This window comes from Mus caroli, unplaced genomic scaffold (genome assembly GCF_978045245.1).
Source record: "Mus caroli unplaced genomic scaffold, Mus_caroli_1 scaffold_20, whole genome shotgun sequence".
NCBI classification, from domain to species: domain Eukaryota; kingdom Metazoa; phylum Chordata; class Mammalia; order Rodentia; family Muridae; genus Mus; species Mus caroli.
Genome location: NW_028227275.1, coordinates 30,177,203 through 30,191,344, shown reverse-complemented (window position 1 = coordinate 30,191,344; position 14,142 = coordinate 30,177,203). Strand labels below are relative to the sequence as shown.

Here is a 14,142-nt window from a genome sequence, read left to right as displayed (position 1 = left end):
AAGAGTCAGAGGCTGGACCAGGAGGGGAATAAAATCTGGAGTGTAAAAATAAATACTATTTTAAAAAGTCTTTCTGTATTTTTTGTTCTTGTTTTTGTTTTGTTGTTGTTGTTTTTGGAGACAGGGTTTCTCTGTATAGCCCTGGCTGTCCTGGAACTCACTTTGTAGACCAGGCTGGCCTCAAACTCAGAAACCCACCTGCCTCTGTCTCCTGAGTTCTGGGGTTAAAGGCGTGTGCCACCACGCCCTGCTGTCTTTCTGTATTTTAATTGGGGTTGTAATTCTCCAGGGAATGTTGTATAAATTTTGCTTTGTAATACTAACATACCTTTCTCTGTGTATGTATCTAACCTCTTCATAGTTTTTGATATAGTTTATGGTGCTTTTAATTTCAATTTTTAATTGATTGTTGTTTGCAACAATCAAATAGTCATGGGTACCCAAAGACTATTTGTTGGTGTTTTACAAAATGATGTTTGTTGCGGATAGCCCTGGGGCCAATTATACTTGATGTTAATTCTGTTCTCCTGTGAGTGGCTGTGAACAAAGAATGAGTCAGCACTCAGGTGATTTCTTGTAAACCTGCTTCCCACCTTAATTTTTAAAATAAAGGAGAACTGATGATTGAGCAGATAAGAGGGAAGCAGAAGGTGGGAGAGAGGAGAAGGAGAAAATGGAAGAGGGAGAGGATGCAGAGGAGGAGAAGGAAGAAGAAGAAGAAGGAAATTGGAGCAGAAGCTCATGAACTGGAGAAACAGCAAGTTCTAAGGGGTCTCATAGATGGAGAAGATGGTATAATAGCAGTAGATCTGCCCAATCTAGGCACACAGTATGTAATCATATTGTGTCAGGTTTTCATTGCTGAGGCATATTTGGGAGGAGATTTACTGCAACAGATGTTAGCAAGAGTTAGTTGGCTTGTGTCTGTTACATACTGATTAAGGTATTCTAAAATATGAGACAGCTATAACAGGGTCCCTTCAGCAAAATCTTTCTGGCATATGCAATAGTGTCTGGGTTTGGTGGCTGATTATTGGATGGATCCCCAGGTGGGGTAGTCTCTGGATAGTCCATCCTTTCGTCTTAGCTCCAAACTTTGTCTCTGTAACTCCTTTCATGGGTATTTTGTTCCCTATTCTAAGGAGGAATTAAGTATCCACCCATTGGTCTTACCTCTTCTTGATTTTCTTGTGTTTTGCAAATTGTATCTTGGTGTTCTATGTTTCTGGGCTAATATCCACTTATCAGTGAGTGCATATCTAATGACTTCTTTTGTGATTGGGTTACCTCACTAAAGATGATATCCTCCAGATACATCCATTTGTCCAAGAATTTCATAAATCCATTGTTTTTAATAGCTGAGTAGTACTCCATTATGTAAATGTACCACATTTTCTGTATCCATTCTTCTGTTGAGGGACATCTGGGTTCTAACTTTATATGCCCCAGTACAGGGGAATGCCAGGGCCAAGAAGCAGGAGTGGGTGGGTAGGGGAGCAGGGCAGGGGGAGGGTAAAGGGAACTTTCAAGATAGCATTTGAAATGTATATAAAGAAACTATCTAATAAAAAATAAATTAAAAAAGATATTCTAAAATGTATATCTTGTAATTTTTGTTTCTAGAGTGTAAAATAAGACAATGACCATTCAGTATATTTATTCTGACCTATGTGTAACTTGTATATCACTGCATGAAGAAATGAGAACTGTGTAAGACTAAACCCACTTGTCCATGCTGGCCTCATGTAGACACAGCCTCAATCAGAATAAACAAATGATGTTTGAGCCATATAATTTTGACAACAATATTCAGAGATATTTTTCAAACAGCTAAAATGCTTTTCCAGGCATCATAAGTGATTAGTGCAATAACAACAAATCTAGCCAATTAGTATCCATGGTTTCTGTACAAAGGATGATTTATAATGGGCCATTTTTCTTCTCCACCAAAGAAAGAAAAATTAAGAAGCAATCGTTTAGATTTGGAAGGAATAAAAATGACAGCTAGAAAATGCTAGCAGAGTTCATTAACAAGGAAATTAGCTTCAAATGAAACACTTTTGTTTTTGAAGTGATTTTTCAAATTTACATTTCTTCTTCCCCCTTATCTTGTGGAACCTGAAGAGAATTATTTGTCTGAATGATACGTTGGAGAATAGCAATGAGGATTGGATTTTTTTTTAAGTAATTCAATTTTCACCATTGTAAGTGACTCTCTGCTTAAGTGAGATAGGTTAAGAAAACCATTTTATATTCAAAACAACAACAACAACAACAAAAACAAAAACAACAAAAACAATGCTATGCCATCTCCAGCCATCCATGAAAATCTGATTTCTTTTATGAGAAATAATCCTTGAGGTACCAAGGCACTCTTCTAAAGAGAACTGTCTCTTAAAAATCTTTCCCTCTAATATATAAAAAACCCTGAAGATTCTGCCAAACCTTAGAATTGATAGAGAAATTTCAAAAGCTTGGAGATTCAAATTCAACATGCAAAAATAACTTCATTTATAATTATTAACAATAAAGTTCTGGAAAATAAATAGATAATGATCTCATTTATAATGGTGAAAAATATCAAAATCGGAAATCATTTAACTTAGGGAAATATCTATACATTTGAAACTATAAAACATTAATAAGAGAAATTTAATTTTTCATAAAACAGGAAAAGATCTAAAATTCATATGGAACCATCACCGACTAATCAATAACAACATAAAGACAAACAAAATTGCTCCAGTGAGCATTCACATATTCCCAGTCCTTGGGAGGCTGAAACATAAACATAGTGAATTCAAGACCAACGTGGGCTACGCAGTGCTTTGCCTAACAGACTGGGTCATGCACATAGTAAAATTCTGTCTCAAAATAAATGAGAAATCCAAGGCAGTTATAAGCAAAATGAGTCAAGTAGGAGGCACCTGATTCAGTCTATACATAAAATTCAGTCTATACTAAAATTCATCGAAACAAAAATGGCATGGTACTTCCATAAATTAGACAAATAACATATTCACCTAATGTAGCAGAATAGAGAGCCCAGAAATGAAAATGAGTTCACAAATCCATATTCATTTACTTGGACAAAAGCTAGGACATGTTCTTTAATATACACTGGCAAACTGTATATCATACACTCATATATCATATGATATATGATATCATATATCATACACTCATCTATTCGGCATGAGTGAGTATTTAAGCACAAGACTAGTAACAGAGTAAGAACTAGTCTAAAGTAGAGTGAATAACCATACAACCAACACTGTATAGCCCGTACAGTGATTGTTTAGTTGTTCAAAAACACAGGAAAAGAAAGCAAAAATAGTCAAAGTGTGCCTTGGTTTACTTTTTGTTGTTGCGATAAACACCATGACCAAAAGGCAACATAGGAATGAAAGGGCTTGGTTCATCTTACAGCTTACAGTCCATCACTGATGGAAGCTAAAGCAGAAACTCAAGTAGGAGCCTGAAGACAGGATCTGAAGCAGAGACTATGGAGCACTGCTGCCTACTGACTCACCTACTCTGGCTTGCTCAGCTACTTTTCTTATGCAGAACAACTTATCTACCTATAGATGGTACAGCCAATCATGGGCTTAGGGCTCCTACTTCAACCATTAGTCAGGAAGATGGCCCACAGGCATTTGCACAGCACAATCTGATGGAAGCAATTCCTCGGTCCGGATAACTCTAGTTGTGCCAAGTTGATGAAAAATAACCAATACAATGGAGTTAGTATCAAAATAAACGGCTGATGACCAGAGTGGAAATAACATATAGATTAAGATCCAGTTGGAAAACTATGCAAAAATAAGGAAGTTGTTCAGATAAGGAGCACAAATAACTATACAAATAGATTCAAGGAAATTCATTAAGAAATGGGCAGAGGACCTAAAAAGGCCCTTCTCAAAACAAGACATGTGAGTGGCTAATAGATGTGTGTGTGTGTGTGTGTGTGTGTGTGTGATCATCTCTAGTCATTGGGCAAAACCAAATTAAAATCTGAATAAAATGTCATCTCATACCTGTTAGAATAGTGATTATCAAAATGACAACAGATAGCATGTGTGGAGGAAAGGAGATAATTTCACAATGTGAGTTAGGATGTAAATGAATACCAAAATTATGGAATATAGTATATACCCAGAAGGCACACCATCTTGGTGAGATAGAAGAAATAAATTTGGCTTATCTTGAAATATGATACAGTATAGTGAACATAACTATGCTTTGAATAATCTATACATTTCAATGTCACTAAAAGTTCATTTCAAAAGTTATCATAACAAAAATTTAAATATTTGAGGTAAAGTAGCTGATTCACTTTATTTAATTATTCTACACAGAATTAAAAATAGAACATCACTTTGTATTCTAAACACACATAGCTATAGATGTCAAACATAATTTTTAAAACTTAGCACTCATAAATACACATAGCTTAAATGTATTTGTTGGGTATGATATTATTTATAAAATTTTATACTAAAACAAAGACATACTGTTATATAAAAAATAAACCTTACAGAGAGATATACTTTTTAATAATTTATGACCCAATTAAGCTCATTAAAATTAAAATCATGATAGATATTTATCTACTTATAACCTATGTTTATGAAGATGAGCTAAGTCTATAGTACTAACTAAAGTATTAACTAGATTACTAAATGAATTCATACATATAATCAACAAATTTTATGTTTCAGATCTTCATCTTTCTTCATGTAAGTGCAGAGAACATATATTCCAATTCAGTTAATCAAAAGTCATTTTTGTGAGCTAGAGAGATGGCTTAGGAGCAAAGAGCACTTTCTGCTTTTCTAGAGGACCTGCACTGGTTTCCAAAGATCCACAATGGGTGGCTCACAACTGTCTGTCACTCCTAAACCATATTGTAGGTGTGGGTAGCTGCACAACCAACTAGCTTCTATATTCCTAACTAGTCAAGTCCTGTAAGATGCTGGCAACATAGTTATGATTCAGAGATGGAGCTCGTTGTAAATCCAATTATTCATTGATAGCAGGAAAAGCCAGACATACATGATGGAAACTGAGTGTGTAAAAGTTAAATATCCCATGGAAGATGACAAAAGAGATTTCAATATGTCTAGAACATGCACTGTGAGCAAGGACTGCAGTGATATGGAAGCATATTCCACATAGAACCTTTCAGAAGAAATGGCCCAGTTTGAAATGGAAACTGTGCTCCCTCAGTAGTCAAGTCCTATGCCTGAGTACATGACCACATTTGAAAAAGAGGATCTTTACAGATGGCAACAAAATGAAAATGATGTCATAGAGGGTTAAAGTAGTCCCTAAAGCCAGTGAATGCATTATTTAAAAGGAGGGAGATTTTTTGATATAGAGGCACACAGAGAAGGGAGATGCCCATGTAAAAAGACTTTAAAAAGTAAGCTGAATGTGCACATTAAAATCATGATAGATAGTTATCTACTGATAGCCTATTTTTATGAGGGTGAGCAAAGTCTGTATTGCTAACTATAGACTGGCACTATATTGTTTAATTGTGTGCAACAAACTTCTGAGCCATGATACTGGGAGAAACGAGAAGCCAGAAGAAGACATAAAAGTTTGCATTGTATCTGTAATGTCTTATTTTCAAAGAAACTAGTCATAACTAAATTTAGCTGGAATATTTGTCTCCTACAATTTTATTATTTTTAAAATAAAATACATGAAGCCAGAAAGCAGGCTCCAGAATATGAAGTAACTTGCTTATGATCATGTCTATGAGGGAAGAGCCTGGGGAAACAGAGGGTTATTCAAAACCGACCTCAGCAAATTACCTTGGGTATAAGCACTACCAGGATTTGTATGTGGCTCAGTTCTTCAGAATAAAAGGCAACGGCTGAGGTAGTTTCTGTACAGGAGGACCACGATGACAATGGTCCAGTAATAGATAGCACTATTTCAGCTTCAGGGCTACATTTGGTATTCAGAAATCTGTTCCAGCATTAAAGAGGCCAGATTTCACAGAATCAGAAGTTATGATTTAAGGAAACTAGTTCGATTAGCTTAATTTGCAGAGTTAGAAAGGGATGGAACAGGGGTTATCTGGCTTGCCCAGAGTTTCAAACTAATGAGTGGTTGACTTGAAATCTTCCTGGAACAATTTGGCAAGTGCTGTAAATATCAGCTAAGGACTAACAGAGCTACTTATGAATGAGATTAGTAATGATGAAGCTGAAACTGAACAGGCAGTGGTGACAATGACAACAGTCAGCTCTTGGGAGGCACTCTGAATTTCTAGATATTCACCCCAAATGCCTCACAAGTGTCCCCTTGTACAATTCACACAATAACCACCAAAGAAAGGTGTAATCATAACATCCATTATAGATGGAAAGAAAGAGACTTATCAGGGTCTCATATTTAGTAAATGAAAAAGTGAAGTCCAACCCAAGTCAGACATCTCAGGTAAAATATTTAATCATGTGTGATAGTGGAAATAAAACTGGGTGGGGAGGAGCTCTCCATATCTCAATTTGGTTCATCCCGGTCTTACATGGTTATCATTGTTAGGCATGTACACTGCATGATTGCTTTAGAATCTGACACCTGAGTCTTACATATGAGCTACATGGTTCGGTCAGAGAGAGAGAGATGATGGAGCAATAAGCCAAAGTGTAAATGAGTTATCTCATGCTGGTGAAATAATTTCAACACAAATGTTGTTTTTATGCACACAGGGAAGAACTTACATAAGAAGAAAGATATTTTCCCCTTTTCTTCTGAGATGCAGTAGCCATTATCATATGACAAAAAAAAGATGATTTAGTCAAACAGTAGTGTATAATTTGCTTTATTCAGTGCAATCAACGGTACTATATAAGTGACTCCAACTTACCCAGCAATAATATGCTATTGGAATGGATGTAGATAATATAGCTTAAAAGGACTCTATAGGCCCTAAAATTCTAATTCTACCTCTAATATGGAACTAAGGAGTGTTACCTCTAGAGACAGACTTTTATAGCAGTCAGGGTCTGAGTTCTAGAATCAGGATGTAGATAATAAATATCAGACTTTTTTACTCTGTGGTTAGTCAGTGCTTGTATTAGACAATTTTAAAAATAATACTCAAGGGTATATTAATTTTAATCTAAGTAAAAGCATATCAGTATTTTAATGATCTGCTCAACATACTCAGGAGAATAAAGCAAAAATTCCTAATACAAAAAAAGTTTTATTTGTAAGCAAGCCACACATCTGATACGGTATCTGAAGTATGTTCTGACTATAAACATGTGTGTACAGCTAAAGGCATCATGTGTTTTGCAAACATTATTCAAAGGATACACACTATGCAGTTAGCCATAAGACATCTTGAAATTATGTCAACTTTTAAGTAACTTGGAAAATAGTGAAACAAATCCCGTTAATTTCCATATGTTGGAATTTCTTGTATGAAACATTGTGAAAATTTAAAGAAAGATAAAGAACATAGATTCAGGTTGCAACATCATTACAGACCTAAGACACTAACATGCCATAGCATCAAAACAGGGGACTGCTGAGAACAGGCTCGCATAAGAGGCTTTATTTAACTGAAGGCTTAATGTGAAGGAAGTCATGGGCAGGATACTTTAGAGAAGTATCTCTGATTGACAGGAACCACCTAATAGTAGATATCTGGGAAGTTTTTTCACTGAAGTCATATTCACTCATAGATCTGGACGAGTTACCAAGATAACAGAGAGAGCTGATGGCAAAGTACTTATAAATTTTAAATAATTAATGGAATTCTAAAGAATGTTGTCACATAAGGTTCTAAAAAGGTGGGCGATTTAAGGAGTTAGAAGTCAGCAACGTACATGTATAAAATCTATGGCTGAGAAGTGAAGTTCAATGAATGAGGATTTTATGATACAGCAAATATTTGATAACAAGTAAGATAACAAGTGCTTAGAATAGGTGGGTACAGAGGAGGAGGGACATTCCAGAACTGGGTAGAGAGAACAGAATATGTGCAAAATACATTTTGGTACCAAGAAAGTGCTAAAACTTAGTCAAACAGGTCCCCCAAAAGAATGTTTATCCTTTCAGTAGCTCTTGGTTATCCACCAGAGTTAGCTAGATAGAGGGAAATCATAATCTCTTGTGTAGTGTTTGGAAGCATCTCCTGTGAATAAAAATCTGATGACCAGTAAACTAAGGGAGGATTAGAAGATGGGACACTCTGGAAGAGAGAGAAAGAGGAACTGTGAGAAAGAGTCAACCACACAGGGGTATGGGGAGATATTATCCATTCAGAATTGTAACAAGTTGGACATATGAAACTGAGGAGAGCCATGTGGCAGGCATAGAATAGTATAAATGGGTTAGTATAAGTTATGAGCTAGTGTCAACAAGCTGAGCTCATGGCCTAGACATTTAAAAATAAACAATAAGCCAATGAGTCATTACTCGGGCACTGAAACACAAGTGAAAAAGCCCATGGATACAGGGGACTCCATGGGGCTCCACCCTTCCTAAGAAGATATGGCCAAAGACATCACATACTGGTTAAAGAAGACAGAGAAATCAAATTGGAACTGAACAGGAATTTTCTTTCTTTCCTGATGGCTAGCATACATAGTACTGCAGAGTACTTTAAAAGCTACTTAGTAAAAACCTATCAGTAGTTTCACCCAGATACAGCCATGCTTGCTGCAATATCAACCTGCCAGGTAAGATATTCCCATTAGTGCAATAATGGCATGACTATATTAGGAGTAACCAACTGCTTTGGGGTTGGACTCTATGATAGTAGTACACATCTGATACTGTAAACCTAGTAGGAATGTCTGGTTTTATAGCTGGCAAAGATGCTGAGAATGAAACCATTGAGTATTCAGCCCTAAATGAGACATCAATATTGTCCCCCATCCAAAGTCCTGGGAATACAGTGGGAGAGAAGGTAGAAAGGAAGATCTAGAGAATAGGGAAATGCTGCATTGAATCACTGTCACCCAGAGACTACTCAGCAGCTGAATTCAGGAACACAGGAAGAACAACAGATACCTGTACCAGACAGTGCCTAGGACATCCCATCCTGGATAGTCGGGGACTCCATGAGGCCCCGCCCTTCCTAAGGAGCTATGGACTGTTAACTATTGCTACATGAAGGGGTCATTTTAATCAATGGGGTAGCTATTGGGGGAGACTGATTAGGAAGAAAGGATTTAGAGGAAATGAAGGTACGTAAAAGAGGGCAATGAGAGATTGAATGTAATCACAATATATCATACATATACATATATGTATATGAAATATACATATGAAACTGTCACAATAAGTATTTTCTTCAAAGAAGACACTAAAAAAAAAACTTGGTGGAATTTTCATAATGATGTACCTTCAAGGATGTTGCTTTCAACTATGAAAGTCATCTTTACTTGACACCGGAATCCAGTGGCATGAAACTACAAAATAAAACATCTCTTGATTCCCAATCATGACTAACTTTCCCACACTGTACTCATGATTTCAGTAGCGAATGATTAGAAAAGTTTCTGGGGTTTGCTTGTCTACTTTATTTTGGTTTTTACTTTGGTTTTCTCAGTAAGAGAGAATACTGGTTTACATAGATACAGATGAGCTTTGGACCACTGAAATTAAGCAGTATCATATTCTATAGAGACCTATACAGAGCATTAAATAATCGAAGAAAAAGATTAAGCAGTTTTGTGGACTTCATTTTAGGAAGATAATGCTTAGTGTATCCTACCAGGATACAGTAGGATACATTGAGCATGCTTTCTTCCAGATTTGATATTTGGAAAAATATCATGGCAAATGCGTGATCACCGGATGAGGAGCAAATGAGACCAGTGTACTGAAGGAGCACAAAGCTGAAAAGGTTCTGTTTAAGACCACAGTGTATATTAGAAGCTTACTCAATCCCACAGCTTAAATAAACAGATTACAAATCCAGCTGGAACTTAGTGAATACAGCCACCAAAGATCTGCATCTAGTATTTGCATGGGTACTAAAAGAAGGGTACATTTCACTAAAAGTTCAACTTTAATTTCATTGTATATAGTATGTATGGTGGTTTGAATATGCTCGGCTCATGAGAAGTGGCACTGTTATGAGGTGTGACCTTATTGGAGGAAGTGTAGTCTTGTGAGAGGAAGTTAGTCATTGTGGAGGCAGGCCACTGTGACTCAGAACCTTCTCCTGGCTGCTTGTGGGAGACAGTCTCCTCCTGTTTTCCTTCAGATTAAGATACAGAACTCTCTGGTCCTCCAGCATTGTGTCTGCTTGCATGCTGCCATGGCGCCCACCATGATGATGATGGACTAAACCTCTGAAATTGTAAGCCAGCCCCAATTAAATGTTTTCCTTATATGAGTTGCCTTGGGCATGGTGTCTCTTCTCAGCAATAAAATCCTAACTAAGACAGTACTTAAACAAAAAGTTTGCACATTTGATCTACTTACCCCTGCAAGGCTTTCTCTCCAAACCAATCTCCCTTCCCTAAAGTTCTAAGAAAGACTGGGTCTTCACTTGGTGAGTCTTCTCGAGTAACATTCACCTACAAAGAGAGATGAGCATCTAAATCAGTGATTCTCAACCTATGGGTCACATTGGAGGAGTCACATATTAGATAACATGCTAGGATTTATAACAGGAGCAAAATTACCACTATGCAATGAAGTAATTTTATGGAGGGGGGGTCATCACACATGAGGAACTGTATTAAAGGGTTGCAGCATTAAAGACAGTTGAGAACCACTGATCTAAATCAACTGCATGCTTGCAAATTCTATGCTTCCCTAAGAATTTATCCTAAATATTCTATTTCAGTAAATCTTCATTGCTACTCCTGATTTTATTACCTGCACTGAAGCAACCATTCTGATGAATTTAGTGATGTATCTTGACAATGGCTTTCTTTTGGTTTTCAAGGGTGTTTTCTTGTTGTTAGGAGAAATATAATTACAGTAAATAGTGCCTTTTCATTCATTTACTTCTTTGAGATATAGTAATGATAATAATACCACCTGTCATCCAGAAAATTTAAATAGTTAAAATTCACCTTCCTGTAAAATACATGAAGTAGAAAACTAATTTACTGAGACAAGCCAAGTGCTTAAACACATTAAAAAGACAAGCTTAGGCTTCTTAACCTAGACACAGGATGCCAATGATCACAACTTTTATTACTAGTAAGAAGGTTTATGCAAGGGAGAGGGAATTCAATTATTATTCTCCACTGATCCATTTGATTACTCCTCTGCACAGTGTTTCAAACCATGGAAATTTGGTTTAACTCTGGCAGTTATCACTAAGCTATATTATAGAAATACTTATTTGCATGTTGATGAGGCTTTAATAGATGAAGAATCTTCAGTGGGGAGTCTTACTTAAAGTAGAAGTTACTGGTCCCATACTCTCAAAGGTTCTGATTCATTAACGTTAATATAAGCAGCTAAGCTTCATGTCTTCTATTTGCATAGTATCCTGTTACATTAATTGTATACAGCTTAGCAATTCTCTAGGTGAAGATGTAGCTCCCAGTTCACTCTTATATATTGTTACTATATTATTAACAAAGTCTCTACAGATATTTCTGTACTTGTTTTCAGGCACCCTTGAGTAAGGGTTTCAGAAGGGCCAATGCCTACACAAGCTTATAAACGAAACAAGCTTAGTTCTTTAGGTGTTGACTCTGAGCACATATCTACCCTTCACTGTCCGTGAATATAGACAGCGGTGTCATTAGTGCTTAGCATTTTAAGGTTGATTGCTATCTTGAAGAGTGGGGATTAGAGAGCATTTTCCTGATGCTAATGGAAGAAGAACAATTTGTTTCAGATTACATATGGTTAAGATGATATGCAGTTACCCTTTTTGACTATTTTTCTATTGGATTGCCCTGCTGCAAACATGTATAAAGCATGGACCATATGGTAAACATTTATTAACTTTTTAAGAAGTAGCCAAATCAGGTTTCAGAATATTTTTATCTTGCAATCTTAGCCAATAATGTCTTAGAATTCTACTTATTTATGCTTCACTAGAACTTAATAAATCAACATTTCCCTCTGTCTTAGTCAGGGTTTCTATTCCTGCACAAACATCATGACCAAGAAGCAAGTTGGGGAGGAAAGGGTTAATTCGGCTTACATTTCCATACTGCTGTTCATCACCAAAGGAAGTCAGGACTGGAACTCAAGCAGTTCAGAAAGCAGGAGCTGATGCAGAGGCCATGGAGGGATGTTCTTTACTGGCTTGCCTCCCCTGGCTTGCTCAGCCTGCTCTCTTATAGAACCCAAGACTACCAGCCCAGAGATGGCACCACCCACAAGGGGCCTTTCCCCCTTGATCACTAATTGAGAAAATGCCTTACAGTTGGATCTCATGGAGGCATTTCCTCAACTGAAGCTCCTTTCTCTGTGATAATGCCAGCTGTGTCAAGTTGACACAAAATTAGCCAGTACACCCTCCCCCTCCCACTTAGAAACTCTACCAAACATTTAGTTCTGTCTTGGGCTCATTGCTAAGATTTGTATTTTTATTCACTTTTAATGATATGTGTCAGGGAATTGGGCATGTATGTGGGAGGAGCCAGGGGAGGCAGTTATGTGCATGTGAGAGTATGTGACTGTGCAAACTAGAGTCATAGAATCCCTTAAAGCTGAAATTCTAGAGAATCACCTGATGTGGGTACTGGGAACCAAATTCAGGTCCTCTCTAGGAGCTGTATGCTCTCATGACAATGGAGCCATCTCCCTAGCCCCATATCTCAGGGCTTTAATTTGAAATTTAATAATCCTGTTCCATTTCATAACATTTCATTACAGAAAGGTAGGCAAAGTGTTGTTGCAACACCTCAGAGATATTTGCAGAATACCTTCTCTCTCTGTTAAAAATGCCATGTTCCCAGATAACAGGAGCGCATCAACTAAAATACAGAATAAATTTACTCTCTGAGTTAGCCATGGCTGCTGCAATCACTGAATCTCAATTTTTAGAAAATATAACTGTAGGTTTCCATTAAGAGAAAAACAAGTTTTTAAAAATGTGTATTATGTTTCTTTTTTGGGTGCATGTGTTCAGTGGAAGAATAAAATATAGCTTACATTTAGATAAATAAACCTGAACAAGAGGAAATCCATTCCTTGCTCTACCGTCACTGTAGTGTGTCTCCTATCAGACATCATTTTCTAAAAAGACAATTTCTGTTCAGCACAGTGGTGGTTTGAGTATAACTGGCCCATCTAGGCTCCTATGTTTGGATACCTGGTCCCTAATTGGGAGAATTGTTTGCTAAAGATTAGGGAGTGCACCATTGTTGAAGGAGATGTGTCAGTGGGGTCTAGCCTAGGGGTATCAAAAGACTTGGGTCATCCCCAGTGTCTGGTTTCTCTGCCTCTAATCTGGCAGATGAATCTGAGCTCCAAGCTGTTCCTACTGCTGTGTGCTTGTTCTGTAATCACGGACTCCAGTCCTCTGAAACCATAAGCAACAAATTAAAATGTTTTCTTTTATCACTTGCCTTGGTAACAGTGTCTTACCATAGCAATATATAAGTAACTGAGACAAGTGGTAACAAAGAGAGTATCTTTGCCTGGGCAGGTGTGAGGGCTCAGTGAGCAGAGAAGCCTGATTACTTAAGGCCAATCTCTAGGACCCACATCATGGAAGGAGAGAACCAACTCCCAAACTCTGCAAATTGCCCTCTGACCTGCACCTTACACACACACACACACAAAGTGACACATGCCCCCCCAAATACACACACACTTTCACACAAAATAAATGAAAACATTTTGGGAGGGTATTTAGCAAGGTCACTCTTTATAAATGTTATAAATTCATGGGAGCAGAAGTTTATGTTGGTTTACCTGTAATAAATAAGTTGTATAAAATTCTAATTTTATAGCATATTTACATTAGAACCATGGCTTACTATTTGCTTTCCTGTTCCACACAGTGGAGACTGATGTAATTATATTGTATCATTATCAGAATTAGTATAATGAATATAACAATTGTCAGAATTGTGTATTGTAATAAATAATGTGTGTGAACTGAGAAACTAAGAAAAATTCTATGGGTGGCTTAGAGAAAAACTTGACTGGGTCAAAGAAATCTAATACATCATGACGATTTCT

At 37.0% G+C, this 14,142-nt stretch overlaps 1 protein-coding gene across 3 annotated transcripts in view; it reads right to left on the bottom strand.

Moving 5' to 3' along the window:
- Prkg1 (protein kinase cGMP-dependent 1) overlaps positions 1-14,142 on the bottom strand; it is a 1,217,686-nt gene that overhangs the window by 204,210 nt on the left and 999,334 nt on the right. For all 3 annotated transcript variants that reach the window (XM_021151357.3, XM_021151356.3, XM_085834099.1), the window contains one exon: positions 10,462-10,556. In XM_021151357.3, the coding sequence (XP_021007016.1) occupies positions 10,462-10,556 (95 nt within the window). The remainder of the gene's footprint in view (positions 1-10,461; positions 10,557-14,142) is intronic.